Source organism: Protobothrops mucrosquamatus, unplaced genomic scaffold, assembly GCF_001527695.2.
Source record: "Protobothrops mucrosquamatus isolate PMUCROS unplaced genomic scaffold, P.Mucros_1.0 scaffold1363, whole genome shotgun sequence".
Classification (NCBI taxonomy): Eukaryota; Metazoa; Chordata; class Lepidosauria; order Squamata; family Viperidae; genus Protobothrops; species Protobothrops mucrosquamatus.
Window position 1 is genome coordinate 77,103 of NW_015387554.1, and position 20,457 is coordinate 97,559.

Consider the following 20,457-nt stretch of genomic DNA (forward strand, 5'->3'; position numbering starts at 1 on the left):
ATAATGGTAATCCTGTGAATTATGTTGAATTTTTATCATTTTTGATGCTGACATTTGATCGGAATTGCAAAATAATGATGGAGAATTGGGCCCCAAGCCTCTGTAAGGTAAGCTCATACCTGCAAGGAAAGATGAACCCATATGAAATTTCCAAGGGGAAAGATGGCAATTAATTAGCCCCCACTCCAATTTAATGACGAGGACCACCATAATTTCTCCACAGCCTGCCAATGCTCGCTACTCCGGCATTTTGCATCCAAGCCAGAGGAGTTTTTTCCTCCAAGCAGGGAGAGGGAAGGATCTGCTCTCAAGAGTTAAGCCTGAGTGCCAGAAACCCCACATGTGGCTGCTCTTCATCCACGCTCCTTTCACTCCGGTGGGAGGAAAGGAGCTGAAGAATGTGAAGTGAGAGCCCGGCCCCTTCCTTTCCCGCTCACGGCGTCCCTCCTTCCTGCCTACACTCACACAACCCTCTTAACTTCAAGTGTCTCTGAAGAGAGTCAGCCCAAAGTTACAATTGATGGGTTGTTGTTCCTCTTCATCTTTTGTGTTTCGTTTGAAGCACCATTGTACATAGTTTCACCTTTGGGACTCCCCCCTGCTCCCGGGATTTGCTCACGGCACCATCACACCGTGTATCGTCCCACACTTCCTTTTGCGCGGCACTCACACCTAAAGACCTCGGGAGGGACAGACCAGAAAGATGAGGGACACCGCTAGTGCGGCTTTTTTGCAGCTCCAGCAAAAGAACCTGGGGGAAGCAGCCCCGACGACCACCCAATCCTCTTCTCGGACATCGCAACCACGTGAAAAACCAAATATTTGGTCAAAATATGCCTTCCACGAGGAAACGCTTACCTTGAGATGCTTTTTCTATTTCCCCATCTATTAGCTTCTCTATGGGTGTGGGAATATTGAGGGGGGGGCTCTCTGCTTTTCTACAGATACAATTTCGCCGCATGATAAAAAAAATGGTTAGAAATCCTGTCAAGTCATGTGATTGATTGAATTATTTCCACCCCTCTTTTCTTCCTAAACTCCCCCACACACAACTCTTCCTGATTCCTCCCTTCTCTTCTCCCTCCCCTTTCCTACTTCTCCAGGCTAGGAAAGTCTATAGTGTCTTGGTTCCTAAGACCATCGGAAATAAGTATTTTCCAATGGTCTTAGGCGACCCCTGTGAAAGGGTCATTCGACCCCCAAAAGGGTCGTGACCCACAGGTTGAGAACCACTGGTTTAGGGGCTCCATGCAGCCAGTAGGTATGTTTCAAGAACAGTTTAGTCAGTCGTTGGGCAGACGGGAGTCCTTTCAGGCAATGAAGTGAGCCTGCTTTGAAAATAGGTGTATCACAGTCCAGATGACTGTATTTCCTCTATTTTCATGGAGGTCTACTATAAAGTCCATAGCGATTTCTTCCCATGGTTGAGAAGCGTCTGCCACCAGATGCAGTAACCCAGGGGGTTTCCCTGGCATTCTTTTCATAGTGGCAAATACAGTACAACTCCTGACATAATTTTCCACATCCCGTTTTAACCCCAGCCACCAGAACTGCTGGTGGATGAGATGTAGAGTTTTTAAATATCCAAAGTGTCCAGCCTGTTTTACGTCATGGCTGTGTTTGAGAGTGTTAAGAAAGAGGGCTTCTGGCAAGTACAATTTCCCCCTCTTCCAAGCCAAACCATCCCTGCATGTTAGGGAGGTTTGATTGTCCTTGAACCATTGATTGGTGAGGAGCTCTTGTTTTATTTTCTTTGCCCCAGGGTCATAAGGATTAGGGGCCCTGCGAGGGGTGAGTTGACCAGCTGTTTGTGGATTGGAGATAATTGCCTCATTGATCTCTTCCCGCTGGCTTTTGTACTGGGGTAGTCTGGATAGAGCATCAGCTAGGAAGTTTTTTCCTCCTGGTATGTACTTTAGAGTGAAGTTGAAGCGGTTAAAGTACTGTGCCCAGCGCACCTGTTTTGGGGACAATTTGCGGGGAGTTTTCAGTGCTTTTAGATTTTTGTGATCTGTCCATACTTCAAAAGGCAGTTTGCTCCCTTCTAGATAGTGTCTCCAGTTTAATAGAGCCCATCTGATTGCTAAGGTCTCCTTTACCCAGACTGCCCACCTCCTTTCACTCTCAGTAATTTTTTCCGAGGTGTAGGCACAAGGTTGCAAGCCCCCACTTTGGTTCTTTTGCAGTAATACAGCTCCTTTAGCTATGTCGCAGGCGTTGGCTTGAATTACAAAGGGCTCCCCTGGGCAGGGGTGTTTTAGGACCGGCTCAACAGCAAATCATCTTTTTAGATTCTCAAAAGCAGTTTGACAGCCCATAGTCCAGCGACTATGGGCTGGACCCCTAGAAAGTTTGGAAAGTTTGTAGATTTTGGCTTAATGTCATGATTCCGAAAGATGAAACTCTTCAAAGAACTTTGAGGCATTGTTTACCTTAAAGAAGCTTTAATCGAGCAGCACAGCTTCAGTACGTACATAGTTGAAGCCAAAATCTGACTTCCCCTCCCTTCAGCACATAGATCAAAGCACAATTCCCTCCTACAACTAACAGTCATAAATCACATTCTCCAATTAGTTTGAAATGCTGGCTTCCCACCCAGTTTCCTCTCTCGCCATTCTTTATCAGCTCTTGTTACAATATTGTATGTCTAACTAATTCCCATCACATTCCTCCCCCTCCCCCCAGCATCATCTAACTCTTAAGAGTAAAACAACAGAAAGAAAAAGGCTGCATCTCCATCATTGTCAAAGCAAGAACATCCAATGTTAGCAGCGTTGACAATGTGTTTTACATGGAACTGCCCTTAAAGGGTTTAAAAAACCAAAACGTGTTTAAAGTGCAGGAAGTTATGCATGTTCCAGGTTCTGCACATTACATCTCTGTTCTGTGAGCTGCATTGGTTGTTTGCTTCCAGGTTCAGTTCAAGGTGGGGTAATGATCTATAAAACCCTGCATGGCAAGGAACTGCATTACCTGAGGAATTGCAGCTTTACCTATTCAACCCATCTGGTCTGGCAAGGGTGGAGTATTGCAGGTGCCATCATCCAGGGAGTGTTATGGGATTCTAGAAGAAAGTTTCCCATCAACCAGGGGGTGTCATCCAGGATTTCTAGAGGAGAATTTTTTCTGCTGTGGCATCAGCCCTGCAGAACATCATTTCCCAGAAATCAGATTAGCTCCAAATGTGCTGAATTTTCTAGGCTCTGAAGACCTAGTTTTGCTAACAGGCATGGGGACAAATGGGATTGTGTATTTAATTATTTTTAAAATATGACTCTACATGACTTTTGTATTGTTCTTTTTTTTGTTTTTACATTTTTTGTCTGTAAGGTGCCCCAAAGACATATATATGAGATGGATGGCTATATAAATTTGGCATGGCAGTACAGTGTTTATAATGGAGTATTGCAAGCTGACTCTGCCCACTGCCAGGAGTTCATTCCTGACCAGCTTAAGGTTGACTCAGCCTTCAATCCTTCCAAAGTTGGTGAAATGACGACCCAGATTGCTGGGAGACAATATGCTGACTTTGCAAACTGCTTAGAGAGGGCTATAAAGCACTATGAAGCGGGATATAAGTTTAAGTGCTATTGCTATTGCTATAAATTTGAAAAATAAATAAAACTTCTGAACAACTGACTTTAAACAAAAAATAACCACACTTATTACTGTGATGGAAATATGAATGGATGCTTTCTGTCAATTGCACAGTTGCAATGTGGGTGGTTAACTTAGTAACATTTTGGAGATGACAAAACCATAGTGGATGGTAGAGTAATGTAGTGGAGTGGAAGAAGCCAGGATTTTCAGACTTGGAGAGATTTGGAGCTTTGTTGTTTTTATGTATCTTTCATTACTCCAGTTCCCATGTATATATCTGGGGCAATGCTTTTTGTTTGGGCCAAAGTTGATTTTATGGATTGAAGGGGAAAAAATCAAGGACAATATGATTTGGGAGTCTCTTTTCTAGTGACTGGAGAGAAACCAAATTTATGTATGTATGTATCTTTGTAAGTATCTATCTATGTATCTATGTATCTATGTATCTGTATCTATATCTATATCTATATCTAATCTATATCTATATATCTATTTCACATGATTTTATGCATGTATCTTTGTAAGTATCTATATATGTATCTACATCTATCTATCTATCTATCTATCTATCTATCTATCTATCTATCTATCTATCTATCTATCTATCTATCTATCTATCTATGTATATGTATATGTATATGTATATGTATATGTATATGTATATGTATATGTATATGTATATGTATATGTCACATGATTATGTCCTGCCTGCCTAACAGATGAGAAAATATTTGTACTTCTTTATTAATTGAAGGTATATATAAAATCAGTTGCTCAGTTCTCTGTGTCTGTGCTGTTTTGCTGTTGTGTTAATCCCTGCTAAAGTGAAACTAACTTAACTCCAACTGCTTGTGAAGCTAAAATGAAACTAACCTTTAGATGACCGTGATTGTTAACTCCAACTATTTTGGAGGGAAACTTTGAACATTCATATTTGGGCGGGTTTTTCAAGTATTGTGATTGGTTAAGGCCCAGTGGGCTCAGAGTATAAATTACAGGCAATTGCCTGCAGTTCTCAAATTCTAATTTGAATCAATAAATAACGTAACTATGCTTGTCTGCTCCTTGCCTACTGAAGCCCACTACACAATAGAAAATATCTTGCAACAGAACAAAAACATAGATCAAAATCAAAGCAGGAAAGAGAATGAAGAATTAGAACTAGGTTTACCTTCTGGCTTGGTCATAAAAATTTGATTATTCAAAATGTGAAAGCTTGAAAGATACTATCTATCTCAATTTTTGATACATAAGCCATGTTTCCCAGTATCCTGTGGAAGGATCATTTTTCTTTTGAATCAGATTCTTTCAATTCTTCTAGGTCCAGAATCATTGAGAGTCGAGCGGCATACAAGTTTAATAAATTATTATTATTATTATTATTATTATTATTATTATTATTATTATTATTATTATTGTTGTTGTTGTTGTTGTTGTTGTTGTTGTTGTTGTTATTGTCATCATCATCATCATCATCATCATTTTTCAGAGTAATAAAAGTATCTCAGGAGCTAATTCTGAGCTGAAGTAAAAGTAAAATCTTTTGTAGTGCAGTTCAAGGTGTTGATTATGATCTTTAAAGATCTTTTTTTTTTTTAATTTTTTTTTCCACCATACACCATACACCAAAAACTACATAAACATAAATCTTTTCCTCTAACAGAACAGTGCTTTACATTTTAAATGTTCTTTACATCTTATTTACATTTTATATACATCAATAATTATGTCTTTTTCTTTCTCTGTTCTAGCCAATTATAACATTTATTCCAAATTTCATAAAATTCTGACGTCTCCTTGTCTTTTAATTCTAACGTAAGTTTGTTCATTTCTGCGCATTCCAAAATTTTATACATAATCATAACATTTGTGGGAATATTTTCACTCTTCCAACATTGCGCATATGCTATATGAGCTGCAGTCAATATGTGTATAATGATGTGTTGGAGTTGTTTTTCCATCTTTAAATTTATTATGCCCAAAAGAAATATTTCTGGTTTGAAATCCATTTGTATCTCAGTTATCTCCTGTATCCAATCCCTTATCCGTTCCCAATAATTTTTTGCTTTGGGGCACAGCCACCACATGTGATAAAATGTTCCTTCTTTAATTTTACATTTCCAACACTTCGGGTCTATGTTTTTATACATTTTGGCCAATCTCGCCGGTGTTAAATGCCATCTGTAAATCATTTTATATTGATTCTCTCTATATGCAGTTGATAGCGTCAATTTGCAATTTCGATTCCATAATCTTTCCCATTCCTCTAAATTTATATTTCGCCCCACATTTCGTGCCCACGCTATCATTGGCCCCTTCACTATTTCTTCTTCTAACTCTATCTCTAATAGGTATTTATAAATTTTTGATAATAGTTCTTAAAGACCTTATGAACCACCTTGCCCTGCTTGGACGAGCGTATCCTACTCATGCCGGCAGAGAATGCCTATTTTGGATCCAATAGATCAAAGATCAGTCAATCAGGATCCAGAAGAAAAGCCTTCTCTGCTGCAGCCTCTGTCCTTTGGAACATGGTAACCTGTAAAATAAGATCTGCCCCCATTGTCCTATCTTTCTGTAGGAGTCTGAAGACATGGCCCTGCTGGTTGGCCTGGGAACCAATTGGGGTAGTTCCAGGCTGAAATGTTTGCTGGATTGATGGCAGACTCCACCTCCCCTAATTGCTCTCTACTCTTCAGCCATCTGTTTGGTCATCACATTGTTGTATTCTCATTGTGTTCTTTTTCATTGTTTATTTTATTGTTCTATTATTTTACTCCTGTTCTGTTTACACTCATTTTCTTCCTTTTTATTATTGCAAGCCCCCTTGCGTACTGCTACAGCGAGAGCCCCCACCCTTTGGAACGAACTACCCCCAGAGATCCGGGTGATTCCGGATCTCCCCTCCTTCCGCCGCGCCCTCAAGACATGGCTATTTAAGCTAGCCGGACTGGCCTAAGAGGTATTTTAATTTGGTTTTAAAATAATTTTAAAAAAGAAACGGCCAATAATGAATATTTCATTTTAATCATATTTTAAAATTAGTATTATTGTATTAGTTATCTGTTTTAACTGGCTGTAAGCCGCCCTGAGTCCGTTAGGAGAAGGGCGGGGTATAAATTTGATAAATAAATAAATAAATAAATATACAGCAAACAGATTTAATAAATAAATATATTTAACAAATAAATCAGGGGCCTAGAGCTAGACCTCCCCTCCAAGGAAGAGAACCATCAAAGAAAAGTCTCCACCCCCCCTACCCCAAATCCCCTAAGCCAGGGGTGTCAAACTGCCAGCCTGCAGGACGGATGTGTCATGCTGAAACCGCACCCACCCCAGCTCCAGCAATGGGGAAAAAATCGCGATACATCGCGACATGTCATGTGACATGGCAAGTTTGACACCCCTGCCCTAAGCTGTTTCAGAAAGTTACATGATTGTTGGTTTCAAAAACATCAGATCAAGGAAGACCAGAATCATCTGTCTGTGGCTACCAGTAATTATCCATAAATATACCTAGCTTACAAATATCTCAGAATATCTCAGACTGAAACCAGCTTGAAAAGAGCCCAACTGTTTCCTCTAGAGCTCTCAGAACTTTAAGCCTATCACCTTCTGAACAACAACCATCTTCTTTAAAAAGGTTAGGAAGACTGGAGGAAAATGATCTATTACAGCTGGATCTGGCAATGGTTGTTGAAAGAGGAAGAAACACCACTTCCTTCAAAGCAGGTGTCACTATCCCCTTCTGTAAAGAGATATTCACCCCTGTCTAAAAAACCTGGTCCATTTCCTCAGGACTAGCAGACTCAAGCTCTCCCCAAATAATTTAGCAAGCCTGTGCCTTAATCAATTCCCTGGGACTTGCACAGCCAGAATTAAATCCCAAGTGATTTTTAGAGATTTTATCTAGCAAAGACAGAGCCACTAGCCAGCTTTCTGAGGACATGCTAAGAGTGGAGGAATACATACTTTTCATTATTTTCATCATCATAAACTAATCCCTAATCAGGTTCTTACCTGTGTTTAATTAAATTTGCTCTTTCTTTTCCTTCAGTCATGCTCTAGGCATCTATTGATCATTTCACCTCCTGCCATTCGTCTATACACCAGGGTCCTCCAACATTCATACATATAAAAATCTGCATAGGGGCAATCTCATCCAAAGCACCATCACCCATTTATTCCAGGCAATAACTAAGGCTTTGGTCAAAGCCTGCAGTAGAGATTCAAAAACTGCCCCACATTCCCTCTGGAACCCCACCAGATCTATTTAGGCACCTGAGACAGACCACAGAGTTAGCAAGAGCAATCTGTCAATGACAGGAGACTGGGGACTTATCCACAACTTTATTCAGTTGCTCCAAGCCAAATAGCAGATCCAACCCTTCCCCCCAAATAAGTCAGGCCATCGACAACCCGGATCAAATCTATCAAATCTATAGTGGTCATGTACTGCTGAGCCAACTCTGAGTCCAGGCTCTGATTTCAGGCCTAAGCAAACTGAATACCTGAAGACATAGAAGAGAACAACTAACACCCAGGAGTCCACTATCAACCATGTGTGAATTGGGCAGCCCATATAAATGTGTTCAATAAATTAAAAAAAAACAGCCAGCATAAGTGCCACTGTTGAAAAATATGGGATCTGGGAGACGTACTATATCTATCACAGTGTCTGCCAGGTGGAATAGCCTATCTGCTGGAGTATGGTTGGCTTCAACCCTATTGGCCTTTCAGAAGATCTCAGAAACCTGATTCAACAGGATGTAACTGTTTAAGTGGAGTTTTAAAAAGGCATCTTTTATTCCTTTAGAAAATATTTTTAAAGATTTCTGTTTGTATACTCATTAGCCCCCCCCCCCCGGAGTTATTTATGATGGCAGCCATATACATTGGTATGTTGAGTGAATGAATGAACAAACAAACAAATGAATGGATTTGTGTATATGTAACTATGCAGAAGAAAGCCAAACAACAATCAGTGGTCATATGTGGAACAGGCAACCCTATATAGGAATGAAGGTGAATTTTCTTAGGCACAGACAATTTCTAGTGTAACAGCAGAACTCAGGTGATGAAGTTCACAGAAAGTGGCTTTTGGAGAACTAACTTTTGATCAAGTCATTCATTCTTGTGTCGTAAAGAAAAAGTCAACCAGCCAAGAGAAACCAGCTATTTTGAGACATTTAACTATAGGATATCTATGATTTCTTACCTGTTGGTGATGGATAATATTAGCTGAGAAAACTGATTTTAAGCTTTTAATGTCTACCTCAAATGCCTGGTTTGCAAAAATTAATTATACATATTTCTGAAATAGGCCTGGGGTGTTTTTATATTAAGAATCGGAGGGGATGGGGAAGAAATATAGTGAGCTAAGGACACAAAATAGATTTTTTTTATTAGATTTGATGTCACAAAATAGATTTTTTTATTACATTGGGACCATGGTGCTCTCAATGGGTTCAAATGGGGCCATGAGAACTGGGAAAAATGCTTAACCTTTTTTGTCCATCAGTTTTCTTCATAGAATCTTCTTCATTTCCTAAGCCATAAAAAAAATACAATGTTCTCCAGTTATTTTGGGCTACTGCTCCCATTAAACTCCCATTCCAAGTGCCCTCCTTTTTTTATCTGTGGTTAATAGAAGCTTTTGTGTGTGTGTGTGTGTGTGCGTGTGTATAAACTTTGACATTGTATTTACTCATGATTGTAAATGTGGGGAAGGAAACAAAACAATTATTTATCTCTCTTTTCCACCAATTCTAAAACATAATAATTATATATAATTATTATTCCCTTCATGATTGTTTTGAACCTAACCAAATGGCAAAAGTTTTGAAGCTGGATCTTCTACAGTACAGGTATTTCTCAACTTACAACAGTTTGTTTAGTAACCATTCCAAGTTACAACAATCACACTTATGACTGTTGCAGCATCCCCATGGTCACATGATCAAAATTTAGATGCTTGGCAACTGAGCCATATTTATGATGTTTGCTATGTCCCAGGGTCAAGAGATCGCCTTTTGCGACCTTCTGACAAATAAAGTCCATGGGGAAGCCAGATTCACTTAGCAACCGTGTTACTAACTTAACAATTGCAGTGATTCCCTTAACAATTGTGGGAAGAAAGATCATAAAATGGGGCAAAACTCATTTAACAACTGTCTCTCTTAGCAACAGAAATGTTGGACTTATATTGGACTAATATCCAGGACTACCTGTATATTAGTTCTTCTTGGCCCTTGGCTCAAATATTTTTTTCCCTCTAACCCATTTCTACTGCAAACAAACCTATTTCCACTAGAACAAGCAGCTAATTTAATAAAAATAAAATGTTAATCCTGCTGATAGTTTTTGTTTAGAAGGTTTAAAAGCCACAATCTTGCTAAGTGTGGGCTTTGGGGAAATTCTTGTGCTTATAATTTCCTCTTTTTTGTAGTAATTATTCAGATCATTTATTAGTTCTGACAAGCTGAAAGAAATGATAAAAGAAATATACTTAGCAAGGTAGCATGCAGTAGAGAGAAAAGTATTTTTAATAAGGGTTTTTTTTTAAAAAAAAGGATTTTTACAGAAAATATGTTACAAAAGTTAACACTTAGAATATACAGTGTCAGTATATAAAAAAGTAATAAAAGTCATGCTGGGATAACAGGAGGGAGAACAGGGAGAATTATAAATAGAAAAATCATCAAAGCTATAAACCTGTTGCCATGGCACAAAGCATTCCAGTTTACAGAAAAAAGATGATATATTATTGCAAAAATTGTATTCTTCTTTTCTTTTTGCCAAATCTGTTTGTTGTAGTTATCATTTGTTTTCCGATGACATCCAACCACGCTTTTCAGTGAAAAATTAAAATTAACCAGAGAACTTAACCATATATTCCCTTCCTATAGACCATAACAATCTGGTTGTTTTCTTCCAGACATTTCATTACTCAAACTAGGTAACATCATCAGTGCTAGTAGCATTGAGGATGTTAGCTAGTTTGCATAATGAAACATCTGCAAGAGAACAACCAGGCTCAGAGAGCAACCAGGATCCCTCATTTCAACCCTGAGCTACAAATATTCTCCTTTATTCATAATCATTTCTCTCTGGAGACAATTCATTTTGACCAAATAAAATATCCCTCTGATATTTAGCATCCTAACTACTAAAGTGCACTCATGGCTCTTAGAATTGTAATGTCTCATTTTCCCCTTTAACATAGACCAGCCATCTAAGAAATGAACAATTAACCATTCCAAGATGAAATCATAGTTAATCTTAAGAATAGCAATATTAGAGATTAGCAGACTGTGAAGTGAAGGAGAGAGAAAAAGAAACATTCTGATTGGGTCTAGAATGTATGGAATGCATGATGTACTCGGCATACACCACAACAAAATCACTCAGGACTGTCATAGTGCAGTTGCCTGAGATGGGAATTGTTTTTCATGTTCCTCCACTAAACTGCTCAAATTACACTCATCAGCTTCAGCTACAATTTCAATATCTGTTATCGGCTTTGCCTTGTCTACGTCTTTAGGCAGAACGTAATTTTTATTTATCTGGCTGTACATATTGGCTACTGATTTTTCAATGTCTGCTAAGTTATGGATATTTTTAAGAATTCCCTTCAGTTGCTTGCGAGAAGAATCACCAGGCTCTCCCTGTGATGATACCATGGTTTGGTTGGAAGTTGATTTAATACATTTTTTGACATGTAGCAGTTGGGTGCTTTGAATGGGTGAGGAAGGCAAGGAAAGCCTTTGAGGGGCAGGGAAGGGAAGTGATAATGAGGGAGGAGGAAGCAGTGGAGGGGAAGGAGAAGGAGGTGGAAGTGGAAGAGGAGGTTTCGGTGGGTCTTGAATGCTTTTTGTTTCATCCTCAGACATTTTGATGCTAAAAGGGGGAGGAGTTACCATATGGCTTGGTAGAGGGGATAACTGTTCAGGTATATCATGGTGAGTGATGGCAATGGATGGTGCTGTTGATGTTCTAAGTTCAGTCACCTCAGAACATGCTTGGAATGAAGAAAAAGAAAGTGCAGGAGATCCTGAAGATGGAAGAAAACATTCAGAAGTTGGTTCTACTGTTCTCTCTTCATCCTGGACACAAGTGCTACTTGCCAGGGAAAGCCCACTTTTCTTATCTTGGCATTTCATTTGTTGCATTTCTTGCAGAGCCTGCTGCTCAAACTGCCTTGCTTTCTCTCTAACTGACGTCCTTGTGCCAGTGATGGTCTTCAAGATTAGACTGCTTCTATTGGATCTTCTTTGATGGATTCCAATCTTTTCATTCTTTACTCTGTTTTTCTCCTGGTCCCATTGAATTGGGTCCATAATGAGCAAAATATTTTTCCTGGTACTCTGACTTGGTAAAGTCCATGCCTGCTCAATGTCTTTCAAAGTGCCACTCAATAGAACATTTTTCAAAGCTGACTTTCTATGAAAAAAATGGGGTACAACGTATTTGCTTTCCTGTAACAACTCAGAAGTAGAACTATGCAATGCACCCTCAGCATACAGAGGGTTTTGAATAGTTAAGGGAGTCTCATCAGATAAAAATGTAATATTGCTTGCAGATTTGGGAAAATTATTTTTCAATGTTCCTCTGATATTAGACCGCTTGTGAGCCTCAATTGCACGAGAAGCAAAGCTGCTAATAGCTCTCTGACGGTCTCCTCCATCTAACAATATATTTTTTCTCCTGCTTTGTTGAAAACGGTAGAGAAGTAAAAGACTTGAAAGGAAAGAAAATAATCACAAATGAGAAAGCATGCATGAGAAAAACAACATGAATGCAGTGAATATGAAACAGAAAATGAATAAAAAGTCTATGTTCTTCTAGGTTATCTAAGAATCTAGATCTAGTGTAATTCTACATGTAATTAACCTATTAAATCATAGAAAGTTATTTTACTACGTCACTGGGGGGAAAGGGTATAATAAGCAAATTATAATATTATAGGATGTAAGTCTGCAATCCACATGTGAAATAGGATCAGATTTTTCTGTCTAACAATTACTTATAGTGAATATTGCTGGAGGGACAAAACATTACAGAAAGTACATTTTTGGTCATATCCCAATTGCACTTGTGTTTTTCATAGAGACCTCCGGTCACCTGATCCATCCCCATGGAAAGAGCCAAGATCTGCTAAAGCATTTCAGACAGATAGCTAACCATCTCTTTGATGACCTCCAATGAAGAGAAATATGACAATTATTAGACATGTGAAGACTGGAAAAAAAACTCCCCTCAAACTTCTGTTTGGAGGTTAAATATATCTAATTGTTCTAACTGTTCCTTATAAGATTTCATTTTTTTGTCCCCTCCTCATCTTTGTAGTTCTCCTCTGATTTCACTCCAGTTGGTCCATTTAAAAGGGGATTGTGCCATACCCCAAACTACAGCCAGTATTCCAAATGAGACCCAATTAAGAGTGAGGCTTCTAATGATATGGATCTCGTGTTAATATTGTTAATATTGTCTAAACAGGCGTTTGCCCCTTTAGCAGTTGCATGAACCTGTCAACTCTTGTGATCAATTAGAATCCTTTTCAAATCCACTATTGCCTGCCAGCTTAGATCTCCCCAATCCTATACATGTGCTTTTCATTTTTTATCACCAGTTGTGACTCTATAAATTTTATTCTGTTTGTTTAATTTCATTGCTCGAGCCCATCTAGGCCTTTTCAAAAATATTCTTGTTCTTATTTTCTAACTGTTCTTTCTTTCTTTCTTTCTGGAAATCATAGTTAGTCCATTAAGCGGCTTTTCCTAGAAAATACTTTAGGAACAGTGGTTGGTCAACCATGTCTGTCTCCTCTACTTGTTCAGTCTCAATTTAGAATAGCTTAATTGCAGGTATGAGGAACAAAATAAAGCTATAATTGCAAAGCTTAAGTTGTTTAACTGAGCTTATTCTTACAGATGTTAATGAAACCTTTGATAAGTGAAAGGCTTTAGGATTGTAACTTGTTTTTGATTGTAGAGATATGTCATTAACACCAATAACCTGAAGGGCCTCGAATCTATTTGCTGTAAGTTATTGATGTTTGGTCACACTGCTTTTAATCTTTTATATCTAGTTCCCTTTGGAGAGTAGTGAATAAAATTTAGGTACTACATAGTAGAAAAATAGAATAACTATTTATTTTAAAACACACACAGCTATTTCCATTTGCTATTGTATTAGCCACTACTATGACAGTTTACTTACTGATGTCTTTCACGTCCAAAGGCAAATAAGAAGAAAATAAAAATAAATTTAATTTCAAAATGCTATCTGTAGAAGCTTTGTGTAATTCACAACATAGATTTCAACTGAAAAGAGAATGAGAGCCCCAAGGAAATTAGAAAAGTAAAATAAAAGATATATTGTCTTCAGAGCACTTATTGCTTACATTTTCAGGCATTATTAAGTATTGGCATTAAACAGTTAAAATGCATGGTGAAATACATAATAAAATGTTATTTTGCCAAAAGATTGTTTTGCTATGGTACAGTTAAGTAAACATGTTTTAATCAAAAGGGTTTATGTATACCTTCTATATCCATCCCTTCAATGGATTTTTTAAAAAGTCCAATTACTAAAGGCAGTTCTATCCATTTCCTGAGGCAGCCTGACCCAATGGAGCTTGATTAGCACTCAGCTGGAATCTCTGCTGTGAGTATAAAGTTTTTGTACACGTTGAAAATATTATTCAAGTTTCCACCTGTGGAATAATCGGCCTTTTTGGCTCATGTTGCATGCAAAAGTTTGAATATGTACTCCTTCCTATTTATATGTGGCATTTGAACATTCTTGACACAATATCCAACTACCAGAAAAACCTTGCATTCAAGACATCTTGTCAGAATTTGAATAACACTAGCTTTGGATAGAGTTGTGTACAAGTCTCAAATGGCTATAGGATGGTGATGATTAGTCAAATAAATGTCTATAAAGATTCTCAATCATCCAGGTCATGGTGATCCCAAAGGTGCTTTCAAAAGGCAACTGGACTTTCTTGATTTTTTTCCCTTGATCGTGGATGAGAATTAAATGTTTTCAAAAAAAAAATCAAGAAAGTCCAGTTGTCTTTTGAAAGCATCTTTGGGACATTAGTCAAATAAACTAACAGTAAACAGCTCAACCAAAGAACCATTAAGACCATTCCCACCGACACTGAGAGGGCAAGCCACTAGAACAGGGGCCTTCAAACTTGGCCCTTTTATGACTTGTGGACTTCAACTCCCAGAATTCCTCAGCCAGGCATGCTTGAATGTGGGATAAAAAAAAGCTACATGCTCTTACATGGAACAATACTTTTTTCATAAGTCCTGCCAATGTTTCCAATTCATATTTATATATTCTCATGCATATCCAAGGGAGCCTTTAGTCATTTCTTGTTTAATTGTGTTGAGCAAAACCCCAAACGTCTAAAAAAAGATACCATAAAAATTGTGTAATTGTTACACAAGTGTAACCACAAGCCAGTATACAAAGAGGAATGGCATTGTGATTTTCCATGGACTGGATTAACTGGATGATGGTTAAGTCATTGGGAAAGGCAAGTGAAATTATAATCTCCTTCACCTGACCTATGCCATCTGCATCTCCAGTGGACTAGTTCTTTAGCTAGGCCAATAGACCAGGTTGATCTACCTGCTATTATGACTATTGTCAGATGAAGCCATTGGTTTTTTTAGACCAGACATGTCAAACTCGCAATGTCACATGACGTCGCGCAATGTATCAGAACTGTTTTGCCATTGCTGGCAATGGGGTGGGCATGGCTTCTGTGTGACGCGTCCAGCCTGCAGGCCAGCAGTTTGACACTCCTGGTTTAGACTGATCAAACTTTACAAATCCTTAGAGATACAATCAGATCTATATTCCAAACGGCTTTGCAGGAAGAGCAATAAATGCAGAATATTGGCTTTCTATATACTCTGGATTTAATATTTAATTCTGACTACATTCCTGCCAATGGTCATTTGAATCCTCTTCTTCCTTCCCCCAAATTTGCTGACATCCTACCTGTATCCCCTTTCTGATCTACTGAACTCTCTTTGGTCTAGATATACATCATCTAGAGTCCAATCTTAATAAGGCCTACTGTATGATATTTTCATAGACTGATGAAACCTGGTCTTCTCTGGAGTGCCTAGGAAGAAATGCTAAGACCAGTATAACCTATTCATTTTTCTCTCCTACCCCTGTTTTAGTTTTGGGGGTGCAATGTAGAAATGTACTGATTTCGTCAATCTTTTGACATTTTGCATACACAGACACATATGCTTTGATCAGATCTTCCCTATGCTCTAAACAGAATTCATGTGTACAGGAAGGTGCATGCTGGACCTGACAAACTATCTAATTCATATCAATAATAAATATCCATACATTAAAATATGTAAAAATATATAAAAGTTTCTGAAATATATTTAGTACATAGATGATTTCCATTTGGTATACCAAATTGACAGTAATGCTTGTCGCAATTCTCTTGTGTGTTCCAAAATTTACCTACATGCTTCTGCTTACACAATTATCATTTCTTTATCCTCCTTCAATAAATGTACAATTCCCCCATGATGTTCACCACCATGTGGTTGATATTTAGAAGATTATATATTAATTTGCTTAGCCATGATGACTGTAATTTCTAAAGTATCAAAATTACACCCTGCGTTATTAGCATTTTAAATTTCATTGAAAACTTACATGGTGCTGTCACCCAGTTCCTCGTAGAGATTATTGGCAGGAATGCTTGCTGATTTGCCAGTTGGTAAGGCCATCTGGATGCGAGCTGTCTTTGCACATTCAGCTTGTCTCCTTTGGTGAAATCATATGGGGAAGAAGTGAAGAGATTTGAAGAGAATCAAAGACGCTCACATTGGTAGAAATAGCCAAGTGGAGAATTCATTAGAGCTTTTCACCTGGTAATTGATGCTAATGCTAAGTATTTGAACATAGCGCAAACAGAATCAAATCTGGCTTCTTGATATACTGTTCTCTTACAATGGATTATTGCAAAAGTGTTTTTGTGCATGATTTGACTACAATGTTCTGGAAAAGCTCCAGTTTTCTAAAATTAATAACTGGGATATTTAAAACTGATTTTACCCTCCATTTTCTTAATGCCAAAGAAAGAAAAAAATGTGCTGGGATTATAGAGTAGATAAAACTAGATTATCTCACAGTTACTACTGAATTAACAGATTTACTAGTATTAGGTTAATATTCTGGGATTTTAAACCAATATACAATTAGCCTGTGTTTTCCACTTGTCTCCTTAGTCAAGTTTATGATTCTATCTTTCACATAAAAATGACTTTTTTATCTAGCATAAACACTCATGTTTCAAGCATATTTTCAATGTAAAGTTTATTTAACTGAAATTTACTTATACATTTTACAATGTGAACATAATCTGATCAATCTTAATACTATAATTTAGGAAGCTTTTTTTCTTAGAATTAAATTGCATTAGATATTAAAACCTGTAAAGGGACAATCATCTTTGTGAGGTAGCAAAGAAAATTCTAAGATTTTAGCACACTTCTAATCTCCTAACCTTGTTTTGGGAAAGCATGATTCTTTTCAATCATTATGTACTGTCCTACTGATTCACATATATCCTTCTTTTTTAAATCACTGTACACAAACAAAGGCTAAACTTTTGCATATTCATACACAAGGCAGATAAAGTTTAAAAATAATATACTTACTCTTTAAATCTGTTTTGTAATGCAGAATGGTAAAACAGAAATAAGAGAATAAACAGTGAGATTCACATAGAAAAATAATTCAGAAAATTCTTATAAACTTTATATGCTACAGAACTCATTTTCAGGGTCACATCCTCAACCTTTAATTGGTTTGACTAACCAATTAGTCAATATCCCATCAGAGATATTTTAATAAATTCATAAGATATCTTTAATTAAGTGACCTCTAATAAAAATAGCTATTTAGTTGCAATTAATTTTGTGATAACTGCTATCCAACCACCATCTTACAAAAAGCCCCCCTTCCTTTGAAAGAGTCACAGAATAATATACCTTCTAGGGGCAAGCTAAAAAGAAGGGAGATTATTTCATTAAAACATGGATTTATGCAGGTTTAGTAGATTAAAACTAACAGCAGCTAAGTGTTAACAAAGGAGTAACCTGATAGGTTATTGTGAACTAAAAAAATCTTACATTATTGGGAAAAAGAAAACCTCTTCCATCTGATGGAACGAGCCAGATTGGTTGTATTAACATTATTGCTAGAGTGGTTAAAGACACTGAGCTTATAGCCTGGGTTTGAGACCTAAGTGTCTCAGAATTGTTTAAGTGCCCGTCTTCTCCTAGCTCCTGCCCATATGTTTGAAAACATGCAAATGTGAGTAGATAAATAGGTACCACTTTGGTGGGGAGGAAAAGGCACTCTTCAGATGTTGCTTTCTCATGGCCTTTGGAATGGAAATAAGTGACACCTCCTATAGTCAGCAATCACTAGTGGAGTAAAATCTGCAGGAATTCCTTTCCTTTTCTTTCTTTCCCAGGTGCTGATTTTGATTTTTAAAACCCTCCATGGCATAGGGCTCGGTTATTTGAAGGACCTTCTTTCCCTGATTACATCTGCTCATCCAATCAAATCTAACAAGAGAGACATGCTACAGCCCCATCTTTCCAGGAACTATGCTTGGTGGGTCCAAGGAGGTGGATCTTATTTTTGGGAAGTCCCTCATGAGGTCTGGGGTCTCAGGGGAGGTGATTGATTGTATTGCTGATCAGATCTTGTGTATATTTATTGTGTGTCTATTTATAATGACTGTGTTTGCTTTTATACTTTTTTTTTTTTGCTATGTGCAAGCCAGGAAAATTTCTTGTGAATTTTTTTTATAAATAAATAAACCTTAGTCCCAAATAGTCTGGCCTCAGGGACTAAATAAAATAGTCATGTGCTTCTTTCTACAAGTCTACCTGCCTGTGTAGTATTTTGCCCTGCTTGATAATAACTATTCATCACAATTCTTTATCTGAAAATCTTCCACTGGAAGTAATTCCCTGTGGACAAAGCCTGAAGTTGCCTGTTAATTGCAGAGTGAGCAGAAGCTACCTGATCATATATTCCTGACAGTGATGACATCTACCAAAATTGTATTAAAATGTTCACACCTACATATACATTTAGGCTTTTTTCAAATTGTAATATCGTGCAGCAGAACTGAAAATTAAACATCAAATAGTGGAAGGACTCCCACAGTAACAACCTACTTCTATATCAACATCTATTACAAGTACTTGTATTATTCTACTTATTTAATTTTTAAATTCTTTTCAGTTATACTTTGTGTTTCTAGCCTCTGGCTATAATAGTCATTCATTCATTCACTTACATTTACATTTCCATGTATACAAACTTTAGCACATACAAACTGTATACAAATCTGTATTTGCATTTTTCTTCCAGATTTTAAATCAGACAATTTTAGACAATTTTAAAATAATGGGATATCTCTGAGTTTTGTTTCTATGTGTCTATTATGAATATTTATTTATTAAATTTAAAAACCATCCATTTCCTCCATAGAGGGATTCTGGGCAGTATACAAGTAAAATATTGAAAAACATTAAGTGTTAAATATACCACTTGTCCATTATTAATTTATTTATCTTTTATTCATAATTATTTTCTTTATGTATAAAATATTGAAACTTCAATATAGGAAATAACAATATATTTCCTTTTCATTATTTTTCTACAATACTACAACAATACTAATTCCCATGGGCAAATAAGGAATTGAAAATTCATTTAACTTTACAGCTTTTTTTTAAATAATCTTGAAAAATTCATTGAATGTTAAATGAATTGGTAGGCTACAATGTACTGTATTGAAAAAATGTTTTATTACAAACTGAATGCTTCTATTTTACGGGCACCACCAATGATGGTTATGTTCATCCAAGTATAATTTTTCCACTATGTAGCAGATTTCATCTGTTATTTTGCTAGGATTTTTAGTTGCCAATTAAGGCATAAGAAAAGCTATAGAAGAAAAATGGACATATTTCCTAAATTACTTAAGTAAGGCCATAGAAGAATAGTAGAATTTTCAGGATTTTGACATTCCTTTAAAAAAAAATCTGCCTTCACTATGGTTTTTCATCAGGTGGTCACTATGAATTACTTTAGATATTTCAATTAAGAAAAAGTCTTGTAGAAGTACTACTAGTTATAATGTCAATCTTCAAAAATAGCATATAATGAGCTGAGTCAGAACAGGGTTTGTCAAAGCCTTTGCCCCATATAAGAAAATCAGCATGGGATGAAAACAGTTCTCTGCAGCCCAACTGATTACATGTTGGTTTGCAACTATAGCTAGCGAGTAAGCTATATGTAGTCAAAGCTAGCTTTATGTTCTAGTGGGCCTCTTTATTGTCAGGCTTTCTAAGACATATCTGCTAAGCAACAGCTCCATAGACACATGGATGAATTTGGCTAGGAACTGAATCTTTACTGTTACATCAGAACGTCAGTCATAAGAGATAACCAACAGTCTCTACATGTAATCCTTGACTTATGATCATTCATTCAGTGGATATTCAAAATTACAATGCTGCTGAATGAAGGTGTTGTGTTCTTTTGTATTCCCCCCCTTAATCCCCTATGCGCATTCTGATCACCCATTAAGGGTGATTGCCCTTCTCCATTGATCACCCATTAAGGGTGATTGCCCTTCTCCATCTGCATACAGTTTCATGCCCGTTGCTGGTTGGCTAACTAGCAACGGGGTCTTACCAGCCAATGGAATTGTGTGATTACAAGCCAGGGGAATCCCATAAAAGAGGGCTCCCCTGGCCCAGATGCCAGTCC

At 37.3% G+C, this 20,457-nt stretch overlaps 1 protein-coding gene across 1 annotated transcript in view; it reads right to left on the reverse strand.

Annotated features, from left to right (window-relative positions):
• LOC107292515 overlaps positions 1 to 20,457 on the reverse strand; it is a 219,424-nt gene that overhangs the window by 33,911 nt on the left and 165,056 nt on the right. Inside the window, exon 11 of the mRNA XM_029285170.1 lies at positions 16,312 to 16,422. Within this exon, the coding sequence (XP_029141003.1) occupies positions 16,312 to 16,422 (111 nt within the window). The remainder of the gene's footprint in view (positions 1 to 16,311; positions 16,423 to 20,457) is intronic.